General features: G+C 50.6%; 2 protein-coding genes across 3 annotated transcripts in view; one reads left to right on the plus strand and one right to left on the minus strand.

Annotated features, from left to right (window-relative positions):
- The window catches only part of KCND3 (potassium voltage-gated channel subfamily D member 3), a 217,360-nt gene extending 204,077 nt beyond the window's left edge, over positions 1 to 13,283 (minus strand). For both annotated transcript variants that reach the window (XM_075999977.1, XM_012778502.2), the window contains exons 1-2: positions 13,066 to 13,283; positions 5,253 to 6,430 (exon numbers count right to left, since the gene is read on the minus strand). In XM_075999977.1, the coding sequence (XP_075856092.1) occupies positions 5,253 to 6,358 (1,106 nt within the window). In that variant the 5' untranslated portion in view covers positions 6,359 to 6,430; positions 13,066 to 13,283. The remainder of the gene's footprint in view (positions 1 to 5,252; positions 6,431 to 13,065) is intronic.
- Positions 1 to 27,612, plus strand: part of CTTNBP2NL (CTTNBP2 N-terminal like) — a 428,304-nt gene that overhangs the window by 24,065 nt on the left and 376,627 nt on the right. The window lies entirely within an intron of this gene.

A 27,612-nucleotide genomic window follows, 5' to 3' on the forward strand; every position in this document is an offset into this window, starting at 1 on the left:
CAATGGAGGAGAACTGAGTCTCATTCAATTCATTTCGCCTGTACCTTACACTGGGCTGACATGCAATCATAGTGCCTGTGCATTCTCAGAGACTGCCATGCCGCTTGGAGCACAGGAGACACTTAATAAATGCTGAACAAGTGAAAGATTCCTGTTGGGATGCAGTTCTGTACCCTCTCTTAGGAATTTCAGCCCCAGAGAACTGTCAGTTAAGAAATGTCAACAAAGAAAAGATTTTGAGGTAATTTGTTCCCAGTAAGTGCCAGAGGATCAGAGACCCCTGGGCACAGACCCACCTCTATGCAGGTGGCTGCTGTTAGCCAGTGTCCAGGGCCAACCTGGGCATTGGGAGAAGAGATGACGGGCCTCAGAGGCAGTGGATAGAGGTGCAGACAGAATTTCAGGGATTGAAGGGTTAAGAAAAACAGATCTCAGACTGGCTCCACTCTGGCACTGGGGGGAGCCCGATCAAGTACCCCATTCCATGGGGTGCCTGTATTGATCTCCCAGGCCCAGTCTCCCAGCCTTGGCCTCCTGGAAACTCAGGCAGGCCCCTTCCAGGGTTATGTTTTAAAGGGAAATGCAAATCACCTGGAGGCGGCTTCGTGCTTGGAGGAAGTAAAAATCGATTCTGTTTTCGTTAAAGTGATTGTTGGACACTGTCAAAAGCTCTCTCATCTCAGAGCACAGGGTGACAGATAGGCTGCCGGTCTCAATTACATAACTGAGCCAACCGGCAGCAGCGGGCCATCTCATTAGGCACGGACACTGCTCCGTGCCCTTCCCTAAGATATTCAAGAGCAGCCTCATCCCATCCGGGCTTGAAGCTGGCCCTCCAGGGCCCTCGTGGAGGCTTGCTTACAATGCTTTCCTCCTGCCCGCTCCCCTCTTCCCCCCGACCCCACTCAAGCTCCCCCCACGGACTGGCTCAGGCAGCCCAGGCCAATAGTGATGCCAAGCAAAGTCAAACAAAATTAAGAAAAATCTGCTTTGAAAAAGTTTACATCACATAATACATTCCCAAACTAGTTATGTTGGTCTTATTTAATATTAGGAGCTCTATGTTATCCCTTACCTCTGTTAACTGAGATAATTGGGGATTTATTTTATTTATAGCATCAATTATGAGCACAGAAATTAATCCTTGAATGGTGCATTAGGAAACTCAACTGTCAAGGGGGCTCAAGGCAGAACCTGGGCACAGTGAGGGGGGGTCTTCCCTCCCATCACAGGAGGCTGCAAAGGAAAGCCAGCCTCAAGGCCTGACAGCAGGTAGGCTGTTATTGTTCTTGTGTGCTTAAGGTATTTTGAGGTATTAAATAAACAGTAATAATTGGCTACAGGAGATCCCTCCCTGGAGGACACCTGAGTAACTCATCAGCGAGGTGTTGGGAAAACAGGCAGAGATGGCAAACTGAGCCAGGAAGAGGAACGCCTTCATTTGGCATGTCGGCTCTCAGCACGTCAGCTGGCCTTGCTTTGCAAAGGAGCTGGAGACAGACTCTCTCCAGACTGGAAACAGGAACTTGGGGAAGGAGTAGGGAGAGAGGGTCTGGACAAAAGAGGGAGGTGTTTGCTGGGAGCTGTTGGAAGCAACTGGACCATGGCAGAATATTGGTCCTTGGTATTCCATGGCCACTTGGGGCTCAAATGCCAGTGTAGAGTAAGAAAACGATGGGCTTTCTGGAATGGCTGAACAAGGCTACAACTAGCCAGTGAATGTGGCCAGGACAGAAACCAGCCAGGGAAGAGGGAACGGTTTCCAGGGTCGAGTCAGCACCTCCTGTAAGGGCAGGAAGAGCCCCACAGCCCTGCAGAGCAGCACAGGGGATGATCTGACAAGAGTAAAAACGGTTCTCCTCCCTCCTGGGCGGGCACACTGGGGTATAACACACACAGAGCCGGGAACGCAGGCTCAAATCTTGGATCCACCCTCGAGAGAGGACAGGTAGGTCTAGAAGGGACTGAGAACACCATCAGAACAAGCAAATGGAGAAGGTGCCCCATTCATACTGGCCCATCCATTAAAAAGCATTCTGCCAAGCACCTGCTATATACAGCCAAGCAATGAGCCTGGAAATGGTGCCAACTGCCAACTCAGGTCAAAGTCAAAATAGCTTGACCCAGCAATGAGCTACACCAGCCACGGTGGAGGGAAAGAAGGCTGCTTTCTCATTACTTATCTGAGTTTAAGGAAGATCCTACTAATGGCTTCCTTTCTTGCCCACTTGGTTCTCCTCCCAGAGGCCAGACATTTTCATGTACAGAGTAGGTAAAACAAACTTGTTGTTTGTTAGAGGTGGAGCGAGGAAGTCCACTGGCCCACAGTCAGGAAGGCATGCCTCTCTCCTGGGCAGACATTCTTCCCTTCACTCTCTGGCAGAGGCTGCCTCTTTCTCCCCAAGAAAGCAAATGTGAGGCCCTGATTGTCTGCCCTGATGCTGGACTTGACCCCTGATCCACAGGGTGAATGCCAAAGGAAATCAGCAATTTCCCCAGCAAGAGTAAAATGCTGGATTTTGCTATAAAAGCAGCCATTAATTTCTAAGGCAGTATATAAATTGCCCAGAAGGAAATATTTTATTTATAAAAATCTCTGGGTACCTAATACAGTGCCTGGCATATAATTCTCACTGGGCTAATGCTTTCTTGACTTGCAATATGACTAGAATAGAATATTATACCCCAAGGCCATAATAAAAATGTAATAACCCTGAAGGTCTGATTTCTACTGAAGGGCCCTGATGGCATGGGGACAAGTGGAGTGCTAGAGTGAAAGGAGAAAGGGCACTGGAGACAGCCAGACTGGTATTTGAAAAGAAGCTTTTCTCCGTACCAGCCATGTCTGCAGTCTCCAACCCTGGGCCACAGACCGGTACCAGTCCGTGGTTGTTAGGGACCAGGCTGCAGAGCCCTGCTGCCACTTCCCTCTTCCATGGAAAAATTGTCTTCCATGAAACTTAGGAACTGGGGGCCGAACGCAGCAGGATGTGAATGACAAGCGAGGGAGCAAAGCTTCATCTGTATTTACAGCTGCTCCCCACCGCTGGCATCACCTGAGCTCCGCCTCCCCCTCCCCCCCTCCCCCCACCCTCCATCCATGGAAAAATTGTCTTCCATGAAACTGATCCCTGGTGCCAAGTAGGTTGGGGACCACTGATTATGTGACTACAGGAATTTCCTTAATTTCTCTGAGCCTCACCTTCTGCATCTTCATAGGATATAGAATTTTTCTTATAGGGCTGTTGCAAAGACAGAGAGATAATATCTGCAAAGTGCTTAACACACTGCTGACACATAGTAGACTATCCTATGCTGTTATACTACTAATAAAGAGTAATGGGCAGGTGGCCAGTGAAGTTTCCATTGACTTCCTCTAAGACAATCCCATTTGAACTCTAACTCTCACTCATCAACATGCCCTGTTTTCCCCCAGGACACTCCCAAAGCATCCCTCTGGTATCATGAGACCCAAGAGGCACACCTGAGGGCAAAGGGCAGTCAGAGCCACATCAGGAGCCTGACCAGCAGTGGGGGTGGGGCGCCTGGCCATGGGTGAGGTCCCCTCCAGGAAGGTGAAAGGGATGTCCGGGTCAGCTTAGAAGGCATAAAGATGACTCCTCCTGACAGTGGCCGGCTCTGCAGCCCAGTTTGTGCCATTATGCCAAAAAGATCACATCTGCCACCTAAGCCAAGAGAAACAAGGTCAAATGACCAAACTTTCTTCCCTACTCTGGGGAAGCAGCTATTTGAACACACACACATACACACACACACAGAGAGAGAGAGAGAGAGAGAGAGAGAGAGAGAGAGAGAGAGAGAGAGAGAGAGAGAGAGAGTTGGAGTGCTAGGAAGGGGCAGGATGGCCCTGTCAGACAAGAGGTAAAGGGAGTGCCCCAATCAAACGTGGCCTCACAAATGGATGAGGTACCCTTGCTCTCCCTCTTGCTACTTCCTCCCTCTCATTTGTGGCAGAATGACAAATGTAATCATTTTAAAAGGTCCTGTCACCTGCTCAGTCATTCCCAATAAGCACCCACAGCACCATGGGAAAACTGACACCACCACCATGGGATTTTGGCCAGGAGAAAAATCGAATCATCAGGATGCCACCAACCAAATTGTCAAAGACCGAATAAAAAGCTTCATGAATTCTCCATCAGCAATATAACGCTTCCTGACCTAAGCAAATATAGACCTAGCATATGAATTGTGGAGGGATTTTGCATTATTAGCCTCAACGGCTTCCAACAGCTAAAGCGCAAACCCCTAACAAATCTATGTCTCCATAAAGCTGCCTTTATTGGCTCTAATCCTGTTAGGGTGCAGCTGTAATCTCCTTCCTGAGCCCCCTTCCTTTAATGGAAAGGTTCACATCCCAGCACCATAAATACATTTTGGTGGCCTCAGCTAAAAAGGGGACTTTGGAGAGATGGAAGAGACAGAGTCACCGTGACCTCACAGAGCACCTGTCCCTCCCTCTGATGATATTGCTGCTTCTGTGTCTGACCACATGATCCAGTCAGACCATCTCACAGTCGCCCAGGTAGGCCAGGTCATTCCACCACTGCCTTAGGCTAAGAAAGCAAGACTGTTCCTCCTTTAGTGAGAAAAAACAAATCAGGTGCCTTGCTTTGCAGAAAACCCAAGTTCAGAGTCCAAGAAAGTCTGCTCAGGGCTACTGCACCCTTGAGCATAGGTGGTAGCAGAGAAGAAAAGTAAGGCAAAAGAGAAGATGGCCTGAAAATATACTATTATACAAAGAAGAAACATAGAGGGATCCAAAAAGTGTGTGGTTGGCGTCTTCTCTTAATGGAAATCTGAACCCTCATTCCAACATTCACAGAACCTCCCCCAGCCCCCTTCTTCCCCACCCACTGCCCTGTCTTTCTCCTGGTGGCAGCCCTTATACGCACAGACACATATAAAAATGCAGCTATCACCCCACGCTGAGGCATCATACACACACACACACACACACACAATGCAAGGCTGAAAAAAGAGTGGTGGCTTAATTTTTCCAAGTTGTATAAAATACACGCCCCACCTCAAAAAGAAAGCTCAATTCTGAGCAAGCTACCACCCCCAAACAGAACACTCAGGAGCGCTTCCCCCTTCAGATGCTGCCACTCCACCTGCTCCCACAACCCGGGTGACAGGTCCCCTTCCTCCTGTCCCCAGTGCTGACAACGCCCAAAGCTTCCCCGGCCATCCAACCTCTGCCCTGCTCTCGTCCACGAGAGCGGACTTACCCCAGTGTGGTCATGGTGACAATGGTGTACCAAAAAGAGGCAGGGATGCTCGTGAACTTGCTGGCCGAGGAGCCCTTCTCGGCATAAAACATCACAGTGGCGAAGATGATGATGGCCATGGTGAGGGAGAAGAGCAGAAAGCCGAGCTCAGAGGCACAGCTCTTCAGCGTGTAGCCCAGGATCCGCAAGCCCTGGGAGTGGCGGGAGAACTTGAAGATCCGGAAGACGCGGAAGACGCGCAGCGTGACGAAGGCCCCGGACACGTCCTCGTTGTCGGTCATGACCAGGCCGATGTAGTAGGGCATGATGGCCACCACGTCGATGATGCTCATCACGCTGCGGATGAAGCGGTAGCGGCTGGGCGCGGCGAAGAGCCGGAGCAGGTACTCCACGGTGAAGATCATGACGCAGGCCGTGTCCAGGCAGAAGAAGGCCACCGAGTAGCGCTCCCCGCACGGCAGCTCCTTGCTGCCCGGCACCGTGCCGCACGGCACCGTCTCCACCACGTTGGTGATGACCGAGACGGCGATGAAGAAGCCAGTCACGTAGTAGAAGACCAGGGCCATGGTGCTGGTGTGCGGGTTCTCGAAGGCCCGCCACATGGTCTGGCGGAAGCTGAGCGAGGGCATGGACTCCTGGTTGTTCTCCGAGTCGTTGTCGTCCATGAGCCGCTCGGCGTTCTCCCTCTTGCGGTCCTTGTACTCCTCGTAACAGCAGTCGCCGATGATCTCGGGCAGGATGCCGTAGAAGGCCAGCTCGTCGTCGTAGGCGGAGATGCACTCGTAGCGCGGGTAGTGCAGCTTGCCGGTGCGGTAGAAGTTGAGCACGCAGCGGAACACCTCCGGGTCGCGGTCGAAGAAGTACTCCTTGGTGTCCTCGTTGAAGAAGAACTCCTTCTCCGTGCTGCCCAGCAGCGTGTCCGGGTAGCGCTCCAGCGTGGTCCTCCAGGTCTGGAACCTCCGCCCGCTCACGTTTAGCACGATCAGTTCATCCTGCCGCTTGTTCTTGTCGGCCGGGGCGAGCGGCATGGGGCAGTTGGCCACCGGCATCCACCCGATGGCCGCAGCCCGGGCAAAGGGCAGCCAGGCTGCGACTCCGGCCGCCATGGCCACTCCAGCTCCTGGGCCGGCAGCTGCGCGGACACTTTGCACACCAGCTTGGAGTTAGTTCAGCGACCCCTGGGAAACGGGAGGGGAGGGCAGAGAAAGCGGTGAGCCCATATGGATTCACAGGTAGGAAATGGGACCCGGGGAAGGGTCACTGGTGAGTGAAACGGCAAAACTCTCCAAAGCAAACTAATGAAGCTGAAATCACCACCACGGAGAAGGGACCTGATGCTTTTCTGTCCTCCCCAGGTAGAGAGAGCACCTAGCACAGGGCAGTGCAGCAGGGTGAGATCACCAGATGTTTCTGACTGCCTGACACACTGTCAAGTTCCAAGAGGGCTCAGGAGCATTTGGAGGGAAGGCCTCTTTAGCAGGAAGATCTGGGAAGACACGGGTAATAATCAGCTTTGAAAGGTTATGGCGTTATTATGAATTTAAATTGGGAGAGGGTAAATGAGTTCTCATTAAACGAATTTAAAAGTGGGATAAACATGCTAATTTTTATTTCATTCTTCACCCACCAGGGTAATCAGGAATGGGGTGCAGATGAAGGAGATCAGGTGCACACATTCTTTCTACTCCTCCCTGGTGAGGAGGAGGCTAGGGCTGCCCATGTCTAGAACGTTCTCTGAGATGGCAGGTGACCACAGTAGGCCATGGCCTGGTGAAGCTTTCTCCCCAACTCCCACAGCGAAGGCTGTCCTTGGTGGAGAGGTACTGTGTGGGACACTTGGCCCCCACTCCTTGCCTTAGCAACCCAGTGTCCAATTTCATTCCTCAGGGCCATGATGGAAAGACATGGGAAAGGTCGTAAGGCCGAGCAAGGTCTCTTTCCCTACCCCGTGAGGGGTGTCTTGGACTCCTGGTTCACCTGACTTCCATGCATTGTCCCTCTCCCTCAGAGGAAGCTTATCCACGCTTACTGCCATCCCTAGATTCCTTGCCTCCTGTCTCCATCTGCCCACCCTCTGTATCTCCCTTGGGTTATATAACAATACTCCTTCCCATGCCAGCCTCTCTCACCTGGCCCCCACTCCACCCTCAGATATTTTTCCAGAGCTGGGACACCTTGTCCCTTCACCCACACCTCCCTGAACCACACTGTGTACACACTTCCCCATCACCTGGCTGGATGGAGGGAACAGTGACATGGAGAATTATATTTGGCTTTGGGAAACAGATTTACCTTCCCAAATTTGGCTTTTTAAAGATGATAGTGAAATGACTCTGCAGTCCCCAAATGTATACCATCTGTGGGAAGGCATGTGGTGACACAGAAACACACGTAACAGCAACGGGAAATTGCTTGGGGTTGGCACATTCATCCCCACTAATCCTAAACTGATCACACAGAACAAATCCTAACTCAGAATTATTTAGACCCTCTGGGATTCAGTTGTTTTGACTCTATGTTTAAATAAACAAGGCAGAGGTGAGTCTTGGAATATATATATATATATATATTTTTTTTTTTTTTTTTTTTTGTTACCCAAAGACGGGTAGTGGGATTTGATCTTCATCTCTGTCTGCAAAGCTGCTTCACCTCCTCCTGACTTCCAACTCTTCTATGTTTTTCAGATTTCTACTTCCTCTCACTCCCAAGCTGGCACTGGACTTTTCTACTTGGATGCCTCTACAACGGGACAGGTTTAAAAAGGACCTACCTCCTTGCAAAAAGCTGTTCTTCACCTTTTGCTCATGGTATCCCTAACCACAGGCCTGTCACTTTGACCATCTTTCTCCAAAGAGTTGCCAAATAATGAGGCAGTAGCTCTTACTGTTTTCATGAAGGCCCAAAGTCACTCTTACTAGCACCTCCTTTCTCCTATTGCCCTAAAACCCATTGTGTTTGCAGTAATCTCCCTAAAGCAAGATTCTGATCATGTTTTACCCCACAGCCTATAAAATAAAGTACAAACTCCTTGGCCCAGTATTCTAGCATTCCTACAAATGGATTCTGGCTTCAAATTCCAGCCCAGTGGCCCAAACACCCATCCTAGCAAGCCGGGTTCATGGATAGACCCTGGGGAGGTCTGTCTCTGGACTACTCCTCTTGCTGATGGGAATATCTGTCACCTTCATTGCTCCTATTAGGATCCTACCATTCATTATTCTCTGTGATGCCTCCTTCTCTCCCTGGCTATGAGATTCTCTCCTTCCTTTGGGCTCTTAGCACTTTGTTTACCTCTCCTCTCTAGCACCTATCAGCCCCCGGCCAGGATTACAGATACTTTATACATGTCTTATTAGTAATAATGGCTAACAATACTTGAGCATTGACTTTATACATGCTATTAGACTGTCTCCCATGGATTATCTCATTTAATCCTCATGGCAACCCCAGGAAGAATAATCTACTGTGTCCCCCATTCCATAGATAAGGAAAGCTAAAGCTACTGAAATGTAGCAGTCTGACACCCCAAAAGTGGAGAATAGGGATTCCATCTGAGGCGGTTCGCCGAGTGCTGTGTGCCAGGCATAGTGCACGTGCTTACATGGATCTCAACTGATCCCACCAGCAACCCCGTTGGGTGGATGCCACTATAGACCTTATTTTGCCTACAAAAGAAAGATGGAGCATACAAAGTTATAATAATTGTCTAAAGGTTGTGATAAGTAGGCAGAGCAATTTAAACCCAAGCGGTCTCAATGAGGAGTTCAACAGCATAGCCTCTCTCCTGATTTCCCTATCCCACACTAAGATCTTTAAGGGGAAAGGCCATGATGGCCCAGCTTTTATATCACAACCCAGGAGGTAGCACAGTGCACTGCATTAGTGGATACTCAAGCCGAGAACCCTGGGTTTATAGACACTATTTGCATTCCATCAATTTTACTCCATGCCTTGCTAATGTATTTCAGGGGTTGTTAAGGGTAGGTGTTCTCTCTCCAAACAGTAAATTCTGAAGACAGATCTGAATCAAGAGAATCCAGTTCAAGTGTCCGCCTCTGACTCAATGTACCCAGTCACGTTTTTCTCAAGGAGTCGATCTCTGCCTCAGTTTCCCCATATGCATGCTAAGGGGAATTTTCATAGGTTCCCTCTGCTCCCTAATAAAGGGAGGTTGGTTCAGTTGCTATTGAAGACAACAGGAATGACAATGACATTTCCCATAAGCGTCACCACTCAGAGAACAGAAAAACAGCACAAGGCCAATGAGCTCTTTATTATAGGAACCGAGGGAGCTGAGGAAAGACTGGGGATCATTCATCCATAGCAGTGGGTAACCCACCGGCTGCTGATAGAAGATTCGGGAACACATTTTATGTCTGTCCTGCATTTTATATCTTTCTTCAAGAAATCTACCCTTATAACTAACTATACTTTCTTTAGGACTAGACTTTGTAGTTCTTCAGCAGACACTTAACTAGGTTTTCTAAGGGACAAGGGGTGTTTGAGAAGCGAGCCCACAATTTAAACCCTGGTCACAGATTATTCCAATTCAGACTTAGTTAACATTTACTGAGCACTAACAGTGCTCTGGGCACTAGGCTCCTAAGTACTTTTACACACAACATTTAATTTATTCTCACAAGAATTCTGTGATGTAGTCGTTTCTGCCACAGATTACAGGTAGCAGACTGAGACTCAGAAAGGTACCTTCAAAGTGGCTAATTCTATGGGATTTGACCATTTTCCAATAGACTGTTAATCGGCTCACTGCCAAATGGCTTTCCTGATATAGGTGCAGCCAAATACTGATGTTCCCTACAGCAGAGAGCAGGATGCAGAGACTCCCCCGACCCCCTCCCCTCCTTCCCCAGGCAGCGAAGAGCAAGGGCTCATGAGGCCTTGCATTCCAGTTTCAGTTCTATCTTGAATTTGTGAAAGCAAGCCACTGTCTGTCAAATGAGAGAATTGGACAAGAAAGTGACAAGGGACCGTATGGCTCAAATAATCCCTGACTCTACTGGATCCAGGACATCAAGGCTCTAGCTCAAGTCTCGCTGAGACCTCTTCATGACACTTGCCCATGCAAAGAGGGAAGCAAAGCATTTGGGCTTGTTGCTGTGGGGATGGAGTTAGCCTGAGCCTCATCTTAGCAAATGGAGTTCTGGGAATTCCTGCTTAGACTGGCACCCAGTACAGGGCACATAGCCTGTGTCACTTGGAACCCAAGGCAATCCAAGGCATAGACCACCCACAGAGCCCCTGGTTACCCTCCTAGAGAGTAAAGGGGACCAGGCTCCTAGATTTGGGGACCTGGACTTCTGACTTTTAATATCCCTGCTTTATCCCAGAATGGAGCTCAGAGAGGCAGGACACTGAGGGGTCTAAGTGGCAAAGAGTAAGAGACCACTGAATAAGGGGGTACCCTGTGGAACCCTGCTTGGCCAGACTCTCAGCTCTGCCCCTTAAGAGGATGCTGCCCTTACTCTTCCATTCTCTAAGTGCCGCTCTACCCTGACTCCTAAGCCTTAATGTCCCTGCCAAGTGGAGCCCTATCATGCTGCCCTCTCTACCCCACACCAATCTCTTCTCTTCCGAGGGCCATGAGTATTTTATGAACTGCTTTCAGATGAATACTTGAGAGCTCAGGGGAAGGAAAAAACAACCCCTCTCTATCTATCATAAAAGCCTCTGGTCCCACGGCCAAACCTTTACCCCATTCCTAATCCAGGACAATCTTCCTAAAGAAGGCCAGGCAAACACCAGGCTGTCTCCAGAGGCTCAGAACCTGTCCCCTGGTAAAAAGTACCAAAAAAGGAGCAATTACCCCATTGCTACTTTGTGGGGAGGGGTGGAAGGGGAGGACAAGTATCCCAGCAGATACCATGCCCAAGGCCATACTGGCCATGCCTGACACGCAACCCTGCAGGTATGATCTGACTCAAGCAGGACTTCTCCATGGCTCACACCACAGCGCTCGCCTCCCGGAGCCAGCCTGGGTATGAATTCTTGCAACAGGCACAACAGTGCGGCCCCATTTCCAGCCAATGGCACCGCACATGCCTCAAATGCCAAGGTTTTACTAGGACGTGGACGCCTTACGAATGAAAAATCTGAAGCTATTTTTGTTTTTGGCAGAAGAGTTTGACAGTGGGAAAGATGTGGGGGGAAGGCTGGAAAAGAGATTTAAAACAGGTGAGCTCTGAAAATGAAAAAGGTAGAAAATCCTGAAAAAGGAAAATATGTTTTCCCCTGCTCTAAAAAGTCAGCTGCCCTATTAAGCAGCTTCTGTTTTGGAGGCAGAGGGCCAAAAGTGGGCAGAGTGACCAGATAGCCTGTCCTGGGGTTTGATACCTAGTTGAGGATAGGCATAAGGTAGCAAAAATATCATGTCACCAGTCTGCCCTTCAATGACCTCAGTGGGGAGTCTCTGGAAACTTACTTTCCACAATCTTACATCACATCCCTTAGCCCAGAATGGGGCCAGTCTGGGGACAGGAGAAAGTGCCCATGAGCTAGGGGGTTTCTCCCATATCCACAAGATTTGGGTAGGTAGGCATAAAATTGACAGGGTGAACCAGGCTGGGGATCCTTGGGGCACAGGCCTGGAATCTACACACTGATCCTCTTCTCTGACAGTGCCACTCCTAGGTTGGCCAGGGCACTTTCCTGAACTCTTTTTTTCCCTCTAGCTTCCTCAACAGCAAAAGGGAACAAGCTACTAATCTTTCTTCCTCTGGGGGTCCCTTGTGTACTTGCATTTTGTTGCATTCAAGTAGCGACAAGGAAAAACAAACACATCAGTTCCCTTCCGTGTGCCAACACGTCCACATGGGGAAATGTACACATGCTTTGTATTGAATTCGTGCACGGCCAGGAGCCCTTTCCACAGACATTGAACATCCAGTCTCCCTTGAAGTAACGGTAAACAAGGCATAAATTTAACCATCACGGACATTCATGCAAAATACAGCAACGCACGCCTGGCCTTACAAGCAGATCACACTGTGCTTAGGGCCCCAGAAAGTTCAGACGCTCTCTCCTAAATACACGGAACCTTTTTCCTTGCTGTAAGAATTCCAGGTCTGGAACCTCTGCCTGTTGCTAATATATCAGGGCTGCCCGGGATAAAAGCAGAACATCTTGGACCTGATTCAAATGTCAACACTAAGCAAGCAAAGGAATTGAGTTGATTCCAGGTAACTTTGCCCAGCCCCTTCCGCCCTCCAGCCCCAGCGTAAACACCTCATAAAGTGAGTCTTTCTGAACTCCCCTCCCCAGGGCCGTGATGGCCCTTGATGTCGCGTAGAGACCTTTCCCAGAGCTCGCGGGCTGGAACAGCGTCGGGCAGGACCAGACGGACGGCCCCCAGCCTTTGGCAGGCACATCGCCGGCTCTCGGGGCTGGAGAACTTTGCGAAGCGCCCCAAACCGCTCCCGGTTTCCACTCTCAGCCATGTCTCTCCTTCTCCCCTCACAAAGAGCAGGGACCGAGCAAGCCTTCGCCACCTGCCTCCGGCACCCGCCGAGGGAAGGCAGGCCAATGGAAAGAGGGCAGAGGTTCACACCCCACCCCCAAACCTCACAGCGCCTCGCTGTCCGGAGGTGGCTCCACAGCCGGAGGGAACCGACGCCCCCAGGCCGGCTGCCTGCTCCCCCGCCGCACGCGCCCCACCCCCAATCTTTCCGGCGCCCCAGCGCCCACCCACCCGAGCGCGGGAGTGGGAGGGTGCCGCGTGGGCAGCTGGAGCAACAGGCGTGGGAGCAGCGCTCCTCGCACTTCCTGGCTCCAGAAGGCTCGGTCGCGTCCCTCTTACCTTCCGCGAAGCAAGCCCGGGCCCCGCGCCCCGCGCCCCGCGCGCGCGAGGAAGCTGCGGCCGGGAGCCGGGGGCCGCGGAGGCGCCGAGCGCCCAGCAGCGCAGGGAAGCGCCCAGCAGCCGCCGCTTGCGCGGCTCCTCCTCGCCAGCGAAGTCTCTCTCGCTCCCTCCTTCGCTCGGTCGGTTCGTGCGTCCGTCCGTCCGTGGGGCCCTCCCTCCCCCGCCGCTGCCGCCGCCACCGCCGCCGCCGCCACCGCCGCCGCCGCTCCAGCCCCGGCTCGGCAGCGCGTCCCCTCCCCGCCTCGCCGCTCCGCTCGCGGGCTCGCGGGCTCCCTCGCTCGCTCCCTGCCCCCGCCCTGCCGGCGCCGTGCGGACCGGAGCCCGGCCGGCCGCGGGCTGCCTCTCCCGAGGGCCCTCTCCCGAGGGGGTGGCTGTGGGGGCGCGGCGCGGGCGGGGCGGAGATGAGAGTCCGGGGGAGGCGGCGAGGCTGCGCCCTCGGCTCCCTACCGATCCCCGCGGGCCGAGCGGCCCCAGGCCCGGCCGGAGAGCTGCGAGTCTCCAGGCAGCGGAGCGAGAGAGGAGGAGGACCCGGAGTCTCGCCGCGGGAGGGTGCCCAGGGCGAGGGCGTGCGAGGGGGAGTGACTCCGCGCGCGAGGGTGTATGTGAGAGTGTGTGTGTGTGTGCGTGTGTGTGTGTAGAGGGGCGCGCGCGTGAGCGGGGGTGGGGAGATGAGGCAGAGCCTGGTGCGTCTCCCGGGGCGAGTGGAGGAATCCTAGGGTGTGCCTGGAGGTGGCGAGTGTACCGACGCGGGTGTGAGCGCCTGTGCTGGCGAGGGTGGGCACGGGGGGAGCGTGGCAAGGTGAGCTTGGCTTGGGGGTGGGGGAGGAGCGGAGAGTAAGGCGTGAGCGTGAGTTCGGGGGCGTATGTGGCTGGGGACCGGAGAAGAGGTGGCAGGGAGCGCCGGCGTGTGCGCGCGTGGGGTGTGTTCACCTAACTGGGTGTCTCTTTCTTACCGACTGTCCACACGGCAGCAGCACCGGCTTCAAGCCAAGCCCGGCCACCTCGGAAGGGGAGCCCGCCGCCGCCGCGCAAGCTTCCTGGCTCGCCCCCGGCTCTTTGCTCGGTGTGCCCCGGCTGGAGAGGTCTCAGGGGGATATTCTGCCCTTAGCCTACGTAAGAGCACCATTGGAAGGTCAGGATTCGCCCTCATGTCCCGCCACATGTTCCCAGTACCCAGAACCCAGAGTCTGGACTTGGCAGCGTGAACTCTCACACCCGCACCATTCCCCTTCCTGCTGGAGCCGGCCCAGTCCCTCGATCCCTCCCTGGAGCGCATGGGTCCCCACTGCCCTGTGCCTCATCTACCCAGGATGAGGAGTGGGAGGTCTGCATGTGCCCACAGGCAGGGTGTCCGGCCTGGATTCCCACCCTCAGGGCCGTGGCGCGGAGGGCGCAGTCCCCGCCGCTGGGTGGACAGGCGGCTCCGGCTTTCCCGGCGTCTCACTCAGCCTCTGTGCTTGGAATCCCGGATCATGGCCTGGCGCTTGGGAGGCGAGGCAGCTCCGTGCCTCAGCGGAGACCCGAACGCTTGGCTCGAGCGATCACAATTCCGGAGGTGGGGAAGTGCGTGCGGCGACAGAAACCTAGAGAAATGCAAAGTGTGCGGTGACCGCGAGGGACTTGAAAGGGCTGTTCTAGATCGGGGCTGGAAAAGGACCTCTCTGAGTCCAGAACAGGGCTTCTAGCTTGTGAGAACTCCTAGCCCTGTTCCAGATTCAAGGGTGGGGGGTCGTAAATTGTGGTCAGAGCCCTTGTGGGCGGGACCCTGGCAGCTTAGAGCCCCGCATTCACTCACTCTCACACTCTCCCCAAAGCCCCCTTCAGAGTGTCATTCTGAAAGGTGCACAATTGGCCCTTCAAGAGGTGGGCGTGGGCTTCATTAGCATGTGCCTGGAGTCCCGAGATTTGCATACAGTAATAATGATTAACAACACTGCCACTCCCTGGCAGACAGGGGAAGAATTCAGGGAAGGCCCTGGCACTTCTCCCACCTCCCTCTTCCCTTCCCTCTGGGGAAGAGCTAACTTTCTCACTGCCGCACACCTCAACTGCTCTGTCCCCTGGGAGAAGGTACTTCAGAGCCTGGGTGGTCTGGTCTCAGGAGGGGCACTTTCCTTCTGTCCTCCGCCCCATGTTCAACTCAGAAGAGTTAAAACCCAGTATTTTATTTCTGCCCATGTTTGAACTCCTGTACGTTCCCACCATTGTTTTGCATCTTGAGAACAGCTCAGGGGATGGGTCTGCCTCAAAGCTTGGAGGCTTTGGGGGACAGTTAGCTGGGGACATCATTTATTCCCTGAAGAGGTCAACTAATGGGACAGCTGTGGCCTCCTGGGCTTTGTAAGCCCTGTTTGAAGACAGGACCCTGGTTTGGACAGCCCCCCTTTCCTCCACTCATTCCTCCCAGGCTCGTACATCATTGCCGGAGTGAAGTAGCTGCAGAGTATTCTCTCCTGTCTGTCTTGAAGTTTCAGAGGAAAGTCTGAAAGACTTGGGTTTCTAGTCCAGGCCAGTGCGGTTCCTGTTTACCAGCCCTTCCTACAACCAGGTGACCTGGAAAAATAAGAGAGAGCAAGTGATGGGGAGGAAGGAGGTCCCTCAGCTCTGGCAGCTGGAGGAGCCACTGCGCAGGAGTGCCGTCCCTCCCAGCGACACCCGGCCCTCCAGCGCACCCTCCCAGCACTGCCTGTGCTCCCCCTCCCCCTCTCTGCCTCTGGCCCGGCCTGGCCGGGATTTTCACTTGCTTTTCCCCCATGACACGGCCGCTTTTCCTTTAACTCTCAGCTTCTATTTAAAAAGCTAATTTGGGAGCTTGTCGATGCTCCCAATTCAGACATTTTAAATAGGAACTGAAAGTCAGGAGCTGCCAGGGCACTAGATTTCCTCCCCTTGCCACCAGCACAGGCGAGGCGTTTGTTCAGTCGCTCCGCTGGCCCTGGCCGTGTGTGCCTGTGTGTGTGAGCACCCGGGAGCTCGGTGTATTTCAGGCTATCTTTTCTATTTAAAGACAGTGCTCCTATAGATGACTATTCTTTCCCTGTGTGTGTGTCCTTTCCAAGCTGTGCACACATGAGGATTCCTCTTTAGTCCCGTGGCTCTGGCCGCTATTTGCAGAGCTTGTCACCGTGTGGACTGCGAGGGTAAGAGGCAGCCCAGCTCAGAGTCAGCCGCCTCTTTGCTGACATGCCGGGCTTGCGTGTGTTTGCGTGGCTGTTTCCCAGGGCTGCTGTGTTCAGGCTCCTTTGAAGCAGTGCCTCAGAGTGTCCTTAAAGGTCATTCCCACCCTCACTGCTTATAGCTGTCCTAATCCGCCCCATACCAGAGCAGGAATTTTGAGGGGTGGGGCTGTTCTTCTAAGGATTGCAGGCTTTCTACCATGCAGGTAAAAAGCACAGACTTCGAGATCAGTCTGCCTGAGTTTGAACCTGCCTCTGCTGTTAACTAGCTGTGTGACCTTGGGGAAGGGACTTAGCTTCTCTGTGCCGTGACTTCCTCATCTCTAAAATGGCAACAAATAACACTATCAGCCTTCTAGGGTTGTTGTGAAGATGGAATGAACTATCACAGATGAAGTGTTTAGAACAGTGCCTGGAACATGGGCAGTACGATATAATTGTTGGTTGTGTTTGTTGTTCAAGGTATGAGTGGTGCACTCAGGAAGTGCAAAGAAATCCGCCCGAGGAGGCAGATAGAACTGCTGGATCGTGCACACAGACTACACATAGTCACAGACACACATCCAAGCATGTGACGATAAAAATGCCAGCCCACAAAGAGTCAAGTCCACCTTGTTGAGATAGCTAATTCCCTAAGCCCCAGAAAAGGTGCTTCTGGTAAAGGAATAGAAGGGTATTGTAGGGATGGGGGTGGGGAAGGGCTCGACCATGTCAGAAGCCCATGGGGCATTTTCTGGGGGCCAATTTCATGTTGGAGAAGTAAGTTCTAGGACCCTCCCTCTCCACATGACACCAGCCACCCTTATCTACCCAGGAACATCCAGCAAGGCTTAGGAAAGGGACGCTCCAGTGAGGGACTCGGGAGGGCTGGCTTCTCATTCTCCTCGAGTCTCCCCTGGGGTTTGGGGTCCTCTTACTGTGATCCTGCCATTGCCTCCCATCCTTATCCCCACAGCCGGGCATGTGAGCATGTACTCGGTTGCCATCAGAGTTCATTTCACCTCAGCTCATGAGCACCTAGGAAAGGAGATGGGGACCCAGAAGGCTGTCATCAGGAAGGGGACTTCTGAGCAACTGAGCAGAGGAGGGCTGTCCAGGGGATCCAAAGCAATGTTACAAACCTTTGGATTACATCAGGCTTAGCGTATCAGCCTTAAGTGGAGGAGCCGCCACATGCTAGATCTTCAGTGCCCCTGCACTGCTCGTATTACCATCATTTTATAGATAGGAAGACGAAGGTAGTTGGTAGAGAGGGACACTCCAGAGGGATGTGAGGCTGCATAGCTGGGGGAAGCCCTGAGCTCTCCCTTTGCCCCTCGCCCAGTATGCTGGTTTTTCCCTCTTCTGAGAGTAGAGTGGCCTCCTCAGTCAGAGGGAGGGTCTGTCCTAAGAGGCCACTCTTGACCTGGATGTCTTGGCCTCGCCTGTGTTTGGCCTCTGTAGGGTTGAATGTGAGGTAGAGGCTTAGTGTGTCTAGGTTTGGGGTGTGCCCTCTGAGTTTTCTTCAGGGTAAAGTTTGCCTGGGAGGTTCCAAGGCTTGGTGGTGTCTGGTGTTCTCTAGTTTTCCAGGGTGAGGTAGGTGGTAATGATATCAATTCTCAGGAGTTTTGCCCCCATCCCAGAAAGCCAGGGGGTCACCTTCTGGGTATCAGCCTAGGATGTCTAGCTTGGCCAGGCCAGGATGTGCAGGTGGCCCTAGTGGCTGAATGGGCACAGCCATCAGGTACTTCTGGTCCCTTCCTGATGGTGGAGAACCCTCACTTCCTGCAGCCCTAACTCCATTTGGGAGGCCAGTGGTGGCAGGGGTGGTCATCTCATTAGTCAATACACTCAGGCCAGTTATGGCACTTGAGAAGCCATCACAGTTGCTGGGCTCCAGTGGAGCTGTGACAGTCCTTCCCGTGGACCTTATGTCAGTCTGGCCCCTGCTCCAACTGAGGCAGATCCTGGGGAAGGCATAGCTCTGGTGGAGGGTTTTCTGCTTATCAAGACCTCCTAGAGGTAGAGGCCAGGGAAGGAAGAGGAGGGGAAGGAAAGGAGGAAACTAGGTATGAGTAGGGGAGTCAGGTACTGGGAGGAAAAAAACTAATTGTTTGCTTAGTTTCTTGCTAGAAAATCTGGAGAAGGGTGGGTGAAGCCTGGGGATATAGCTCTTAGGTGCAATGGCCTTTGTTTTCCGCTGCTGGCTCCTTTCTATCTGCACTCTTCCCTGGAGAGTTTATGCAAGCCCAGGGTTTCAGGTTCACTCAGATGCTCACGATTTCTTCCTGAGCTCTCCCTGACCCCGTGACTATCCACCGCGTATCTCCATCTTTGTGCACAGGCATCTCGATGCTTCATTTCCCCACCCTCCTTCTCAGCCTTCTGCCGTCAATCCTTTCCTCAAAATACCCTCTTCTGATCATTTCGTCTCCTTTACTTCCTTTCTGGCCATACCTTCTTCCACTCACTCATCCACTCACTCCTCACTCCTTTCTTTCTAACACTTAGACCTTTTCTCCATTACCTGACAAAAATCTCATCCTTTCACACCTTCATGCCTTTGTATATGCTGTACCCTCTTCCAGAAATGCCCTCTACCACGTCCTATTTCTTTTGACTTCCTAGCAAAGTTCTACTTGGCCTTAAACCTTAAATACCCAACACAAATGTCACAGAAGAAATGTTGGTAAACTCCTCCCTCATACCCCAGGGTGAACTAACCATTCCCACTTTGGACTTCCACAGTCCTTCCTGCATAACTCAGATATGGCTCTTATGACCTGTTTAGTCTTAGCTGTCTGCATGGTAGTATCCCTCTCTTTAAGCTGTTTAAAGCAAGGACCATTGTCTTAGCTATTTCTGAACCCTAGATCAGTGCCTGGTACATTGCAGATGATCAGTACATTTGCATTATGAATTTATTTCCACCTTCATTCCCATGGCTCCCTTGACTGTGTGTAACTGAGAATATGCGATAAATTTGTTGACTGGTCAGTCTCCAAGTCCTATCTGATTGATCTTAAGCACTAGCATGAGGACAAAGAGAAAAGACAAGGGTGTTCGATTTTTGGCTGATCCTAGATGAAAAGATCCCCAAAGCCCTCCTCTTCCAGTGGGGAGGGAAGGAAAAGCTTTCCAGATCTACAAAGTGAGCCTCAGTCAATGCTGCCTGCAGAGACCCGACCAGTCTTCTCTTGAACCAGATTGGTTTTCAGGGAACTCTTTTCTCTCTCTCTCTTTTTTTTTTTTCCTTTCTGGCAGAATGTCAATCACATACCCAGAATATCACCTTTGTGGGTACAGCCAGGGTATAGGCAGTTGGAAATGTCCCTGGTTGCCTGCAGCAGTGACTGCTCACCATAAAACCAGTATGGAGGACTGCCAAAAACCCATTAGCCAAAATCTCTAGCGTGGCTCAAGGAGCTGCGAAGACCAAAAGTTGCTGGACTTTAAGTATAAAATGTTTGAAAACCACATCAGCAAATCTGGGACAGTGGAGGCCTAGTGGTGTGAACCTGGGCTCTTGGCAGAACTGACTTCGCGTCTTGGCTGTGTCATTCACCGACTGTGACTTTTGGGCAAGCCACTTTACTTCTCTGATAGTCAGCTCCCTTGCCTGCAAAATGGGTTACAGTGATGGCATCAGCTCATAGGCTTCATGAGGATTGAGTTAGATAAAGCATACATATCTCATAGGCAATAATAAATAAAAATGTTGGCCGTTGTAATATTGCAACTGAGTCTACACATGTCTGAAACTAGCTCTTTTAAATCTTAGGCACAACTTTATAAACAGTGCTTGTTTGTGAAGAAGTTTAGTCTGGTCGCCTGAGTTCTTTCCATGTGATTATTGTTCATATTGGACCTTAGGACATTTTTAAAATCAGAGAAGTTTGTCCCTAAACACTTTTTTCCATTGGTCCCTCTCTCCATTTCGTGGAACCCTATTTGTGCAGCTGTGAGCTTCAAGTGCCCATTTCTCTCATTCCTTCCGCATCAGCAAGATCTGATAAAATTATTTAAACTAACGTGTAAGTGACTATCCCATCCAGACATACAGTATTCCCATTTTAACAGAATGCACCTTAATGCAAGGCAGTGAAATAGAGTGGATGGGGCTTCAGGCATTCATCAGAGTAATGGGGACAGTTTGGGGGGCCTAGGAGGCTCTTCCTGACTCCACAGAGTCCTGTCCACTCATAAAACTGGTTCTACTGATGCAATTATAAGCAACAAGGTGGGCTGTTTCTGAACTCTCCATCTAGAAAATCAACTCTCCACCTGTCGCAAAAGTGTTGTAATAAGGAAATTTGGGCACCAATTTTATGTGCCAACCTCCCTGGTAAACAGACACAGCTCATGATCACCAAGGTCCCTTCCAACATGGCATATCTATGATACTCATACTCAGGTGCCTTTTTTCTTTAGGGCTCTGGGCTGAGGTTGAGTGTTTTTGCCTCACTGGGTTTGTGGGAGACCCAGCTACAAAATCATCAATTGCTTTAGTGGAGTCAACAAGTAAAGAAGAGCAGTCCAGCTACTGTGCCCAAATTGCAAAGTCATAAGTGGTTTCTGGATTTCTCTGCAAAATCCTTGTTAAAGGTGGATCCTCATGGCTCTTAAAATTCTTTATTATAGAAAATTTTAAACATGTACAAATGATGAGAGAATTGTATAATATATTCCTCATGAACCTATCATTTATCTTTTATAGTTATCAACTCATAGCTAATCATTTTTATCTATACTCCACTCACATACTCCTCCCAACCCCCATAATTTTGAAGCAAATTTCAAATATAATTTCATCTGTAAATATTTCAGTAGTTGCATGCTTGTTATGGCCAACAAAATCCATCTCTCTAGGGGAGAAGTTCTTCCTTCCCCGCAGGATGCTAAGAACATAGAACGTTTGGCCAGTACCTGCACCTGTGCCCAGGAATGGTCCCTGGTTTAGGCAAGTTCAAGGGCTTACTGAATGCTGTCCAAAGTCTGTCCTGTTCCTTGGGTAGAAAGAGGCACCCCTAAAATGCCTGGGAGTGGTGTCTCCACCTGCAAGCTTTGTGTCAGCAAGGTTACTGCCCAACCGCAGGATGAGGCCCGAGCTGAGAGGCCAGAGGCACAGTCATGAATCCTAACTGGGTTCATCATTTTCACATACATTGCTTCATTTACCTTTCATCAATTCTTATTTTATTTCCATTTTACAGGCAAGAAAACTAAGACCTAAGGCCACACAGCTAGTGTAACAGAGACTGCTATTCAAATTCAGTTCCTCTTTTCCATCAGCACAGTTAGATTGTATTTTCCAGATTCTCTTGCAGTTAGGTTTGGCCATCTGACTAAGTTCTGGAGAGATAATATAGGCCAGTCCCATAAAAAACATCCAGGGCAATCTAGCGCGTTCTTTCTTTCTCCATGCATCGGCTGAATGGAGAGAATTTCAAGGGCTTAGAAGAGGGCAGGGAAGGAGCCTGGGTCCCTGCATGACACTGTGAAGCAGAGAACCCTTTGAACTTTCTCTGGACTGTGAAATGAGCAAAAAATAACCTTCTATTCTGCTAAACTGCTGAAATGTGAGTGATATGTGATAAAGTAGCAAGCCTACCCTGACCGATACAGTGGCACAGATAGGATTTAAACCCTACTGCATCTGACTATGCCACTGTTCAAAATCTCCCCCTGTGCCCCACAGCCTCTGGGCACAGCAAAGAAGAATCACTTCTAAGAATGTCCTACTTGCTCGACATTTGATAGAATTGTCTTCAAGGACCTCACATCTTAGGTTTGTGATAGCCACTGGCCATATGGGACTGTTAAAGGTTTATATTAATTAAAATTAAATAAAATTTAAAAGTCAGTTTCTTTTTTTTTTGTATACTGTATAGTTTTATTTTGAAAACAGCTTTATTAAGATATAATTCACATACTTTACAATTAACCAATTTAAAGTGTATAAGTCAAAGGTTTTTAGTACAGTCATAGAATTGTACAGTCATCATCACAATCAATTTTTGAGCATTTTTGTCACCCCAAAATAAACCCTGCGCTCATTAGTAGTTACTCCCTATTTCCCGTCAATCCCTCAATTCAGTTTCTTAATCGCAGTGGGCACATTTCAAGTGCTCAACAGCCACATGTAGCTTATGGCTAACACATCGAACAGTGCAGATAGAGAACGTTTTCATCATCACAGAAAGTTCTATTGGACAATGCGCCCTTCCCCAGACCCCCGCAGAAAGGCTGGAAGAGCTGGGGGTGCTGTTCATGGGAGGAGAGAGGGTGGTCTAGCTGACAGTCAGGTTACACAAGCAGAAACTCCTGTCCCCTGACTCAGGCCTTGGGTCTTTGTTCCTGACTTTGCCAGTCAACTCTCTGGCTATAATCTTGTGGCCCTGAACTCCCTGGTAACATACTTCAGATGGGACTTCCACAAACGGAATGAGCCCTGTGTGCCCAGGGCTGTGTCTCCTGAGAGCAGGGTCGACAAGCCGTTCTCTCCTCGGGACCTGGGTAGAGGCTGAGTGTCAGATACCAAGAGACTGGCAGGGGACCCAGGGCTATGCTTTCTGGCCTGGACTAGTGATAGGGAGGGAATTTTCCAAAAATGGAAACCCAACTGTGGAGGTGGGTGCTTCCATTCCTTTGCTACAAAGCAGCCAGAGCAATTTTTCAAAACATACCCATCCCTGTTGCCCCTTGCTTGAAATCATTCTACAGGTCCCAATGCCTGCCCTCAGAATGGAATAAACGTATCTCAACAGGTCTCCTGCTGTTGTCAAATCCTTGCTTACTTCTGCATTTTCACTTTCCACTTTCTACTCCTGGGTCCTTTGAACCTGGTGATCTTGGCATATTGAAAGAGCTGGAAGTTCTCCAAAGTCCCAGGTTTCCTTATATCCTACCCAGAGAGACTGAAATCTCCAAAGTGGTAAGCTAAAGACTCCTTAAGTAATGCCTGAGTCAATTTTGCAAATACAGTTCAGTGCTAGCAGGCTCCCTCTTCACTTCTCATTAATGAAGTTGACAAAAAAGAAAAACAAACACACAACAGCCTTCTTAGTGAATTACAACACTGCTTGCATTGGTGAGGTGGTGATGAGGGACAGGGTGGAAGTGAGTTACAGACTATTTTTCTCTATTTTCTTTCTCTCGAAGATTCTTTTTACTTCCCGTTTTACCCTATCCAAGTGCTACTGAGTTGAATTTAAGTCCCCACTCAAGGTGCTGTTTTGGCCAGAACACATGAGCATGCCTTGTCTGTGTCCTCTGCCCCACCTACATGTGAACAGTGGAACCCAGCATTCAATAAACATTTTATTTGAACTGATAGGTCTTTATCCGCTAATGTCAGCTAACAAACACTTCTTGAACAACTCATTCATTCACTTAACACACACTTCTTACATGCCTACTAATTGCTGTGTTGTGCACATGGCGGTGAACAAGATAAACACAGGCTCTGCCTTCTTGGGGCAGAGTTCATGGTTTAAAGAGAAAGACAGTGAGTCTGCTCTGCACTGATGCTTAGGCTTACTAAAACTTCATCTGGGCTCAGTGAAGCCTTAGGGATAAAAAGAAGTTAGAGCTACAAATTCTCAAAATAATCCCATGAGATAGAACTATTATTATTCCCATTTTTCGGATGAAGACTTAGAGGCAAGCATCACACAGCCACAGTGGTGGTGGAGCTAGCACGTGTGACAGGGGTGTGCATGGACTCTAGGGAAACACAAGGAGGGGGCACGTGGTCCAGCCTGAGTGGTCAGGGAAGAGGCTCTGGAGGAGATGACATCTGAGTGGAGTCTGGAAAGAGGCAGGAATCCACCAAATGGGCAAGAGGACGATGTGAACACCAGGCAGAGCAAAGATATCAGGGTCTGAAACATCTCGGCCAGAGACAGGGCACATCTGGGCCATGGCAGAGGAAGCCACTCCATAGAGGTCTCATGTGACACGCTAAGGAGCTGGACTCTGTCCTGCAAGCCACAGAGTGCCACTCAAAGGCTTCAAGCAGATGCATGGTGCAGTCAGATCTTGTTTTAAAAAGCACTCTGGCCCAGCAGTATGGATAATAGATTGGAGGAGGACCAGATGGGAAGCAGGGGGACCAATTAGCAGGCTATTGCAGTATTCCAGAAGAGAGATGAAGAGGGATTCAACTAGGGCAATGGTACTGGATATGGACAAGATGGGGAATGAGATAAATACATTGGAGGTAAAAATGATCAGGACTCTGATTAGCTGGATATGGAACAACCCAAAAGGGTCCCAGGTCAGGCTGTGCTGCCTGGGCAGGTGACAGTGCCAGTCTGGGGCACAGGAATGCAGAGCTGGCTGGGGTGCAGGTACAGTCCTTCCCAGAGGCAAGGGTGGTCAGAGTTCTCTCTCAGGGTCCTTTCCAGCCAGAGCTATTTATGTTGGGCTGGAGGGACCTGTCCAGCTGAGGACATTCAAGACCTGAGAGCAATGCATACCAGAATCAGGCTGCGATTCACCTAAAACAAGCTCAGCAACTCCTTTGGTTATAGGGGAATTAATTTTCAAAATAAAGCTGAGCAAATCTCAGCATAGCAGGCCATGGCATCTAGAGGCTTAGAGAACTACTGATTGCAGTCAAGAGATAAGAGGAGAGATTAACTGTCATCCTCTGCCAATCTTTCCATCCCCTTATCGTCCCCCAACGTGTACACGTGTGCACACACATGCTCACGTGTACACACACACTTATGCACATGTGTGTGTGTGGATGTGCTTTGTCATCCTTAAACTTCTCACCTTCCCCCAGACACGCCAGGCCTGTCCCACTTCCTCTTTGCACCTGCTGTTCTCTCTGCCTGCAGAGTCTTTTCTCCAAGTTCTCCCCTGGGCAAAATTGCTTTCCTCCCTCTGCACCAACCCAGATGCCCGGCTTCTCTGATGTCCAGTCCCCCATGCCCAGCCCCCCGCCCCACGTGGGCTTAGTTGCTCTGCCCCAAGTGTCCTCTCCACACTTTCCCCCTGTCAACTAGCACACTGTGTTGTGTTTCTCTGAGGTCTTTCTTCACTGCCAAGCAGAACTCCAGAAGTCTTATTTGTCTCGGCATCCCCAGTGGCTGGCGCAAGGTCACCAGTGCTCACGAACTGTTTGAGGAATGAATTAGCACATGTCCTAAGGTGGACCAGAATACACCTTCTCTGGCCACCGTCCCAAGTCTTTGCTTAAATAAAGACCGTCATCTTTGCCCTCTGGACGCTCACATGCCACGTGGGAAATAAAGCCTGAACACACGAGAAAAGGGTCGTAAAGGTGGTACCTACCTACCTGCATCCTCTGTGCTACATGAGCAGGTTGACTATTTTTATGAAATTGGCCTTTATTTTTATCCCCACTTTACAGATGAGGGTTCCAGCTCCAGGGAAGGCAACACCTCTTTTGGGCTTAGATGATCAAAGACTTGTGTAACACCTTTAGGGGAAAACGAGTAGGTGAATAAGACCCCTGGCTGTCCGGGGGTTGGTGCTTACAGAGATTCTCCAGACTGACTACAGCTGGTGGGACCAGGTGAAGTCCCTCAGAGAGCAAAGCCTCTGGTTGTTTGTCAAGTGGCTCATGCAGTCCTCTGGGATTCTAGCTAGCTTCTGGAGCAGGAGGGGACTTACCACTATGAACCAACTTCTCAGCCTCCTGAGAATCTTCTCTGCCTGCCTCAGGCTGGGCACCCCAACCTGACAAAGGTGGTGTTCATATGCAGGCAATAGACAAGGGCCAGGAGGAGCTGGAGTCAGGAATCATCATCCTCATCATGAAATTAATAACAGCAGCAATGACACAGTGACAGAAACTCTTGCCTGGAATTTACACTATGCTGAGGCTTCCCCTGCATTCTTATTTTATAGTCCATGAAACACTCCTCTGAAGCAGGTCTCACCATCTCCATTTCTCCCCTTCTCCATTTATCAGATGAAAAAACAGAGGTGCAGAAAAGTTCAGCAATTGCCTCAGATTACATAGCAGAGCTGTGATTTGACTCCAGAGCTGCTACTCTTAAATATTATGCTGCAGGGAGCTGCAGAAGGCAGGCCGGCACCCTGACCTTCCACAGAAGGACACACTAGGAAACAAGAGGCCAGCACTTGCTCGTTGCTCTAACCTCCACACCCCTTCCAGGATCTCCAGCCCCAGGCAGGAATGGGTGCCTGCTCCTTGCTAGATGAAAGCTCTGTGGAGTCTGGAAAGTACAGGTGACTGGGGGCTGCTGGACAGAGGAGCTGAGGTACCCCTTTCCCCCAGCCCCCGGCCTCACGGCAATGGCCTTCTGATTGCTGCCTCTCTTGGATGCCCGGACCGCTGCTGTCTGGAGCCTAATCTCCATTCTGGTGGTTTTGGTTGCTATGGTAATTGAATTCACTTAAAGTTGTCTCCAAGCTAGTCTGTCTACCTCTTTCTGTCCACAGCCTGGAGGGGTAAAACCCAGGGCAGAGGGCAAAAAGAGGAGGGATTGCTGACTTGGGAAGCCTGCGAGTGTTTCCTGATGCAGAGGGCCTCTTCAGAGGCAAACAGAAGAGAGAACCAGGGAGAAATGTTCTTTCCAAGTCTCTCTCCATCTTCCTCTTTGCTGCCTTAGCTCCTTTTTACAACGATATGCTGAAATTAGAGGGCTGGAAAGGCAGGGACTGACCCCAGTGGGAGGGCACTCTGAGAGTATTTTTCATTCCTCAGCATTTTGTTACTCATTCAACAAACACCGAAAGCTGACTGTATTCTAGGCTGCTGGTCTCTGGATGCAGGAGTCTCTCTGGGGGCAGCTCAGGATCCAGAGCCACAGAGAATGCCCCCTGACAGCACATGTCCATGTGGCTACCACTCTGAGATTTCAGGAAATTGTCCAGCCAGGGGCAGATCCTGACAGGGAGACTGGGGATTGTGGGACATTCCTCTTTCCTCCTTTCTCTGCTGGAGGGAGATTCATCACACAGCCCAGGGCAGTCCAGTGAGCAGAGAGAATCAGAAGTTCTCAAGACTGAGCTACAGTGGATGGGACCATCTCTAGGTGGGACTCAAGGGGCAGATCATACTCATTTCCTCCACCGTTCTAATGCAGGAGAACTTTTGAGACATAAGATGAACAACAAGTGCAGAGGCCAATGTCAAAGAGCCGCCTGAGCGGGGTGTGGGAAGATGGCCCCTTCCTCCAACCATCACCACTTTGCTTGGATGGTAAGGGAGTGGGGACAAGAAGGTTACAGTAGATACAGGTGATTGTATGTTTGCAAGTCTCAAGTCTTTTATTATTTAGCTGGATGAAGCAAACAAAAAGAATTTATATAGCTTATACAGCTTCAACTA

The sequence above is a fragment of the Microcebus murinus genome, chromosome 2 (assembly GCF_040939455.1).
Source record: "Microcebus murinus isolate Inina chromosome 2, M.murinus_Inina_mat1.0, whole genome shotgun sequence".
NCBI lineage: Eukaryota > Metazoa > Chordata > Mammalia > Primates > Cheirogaleidae > Microcebus > Microcebus murinus.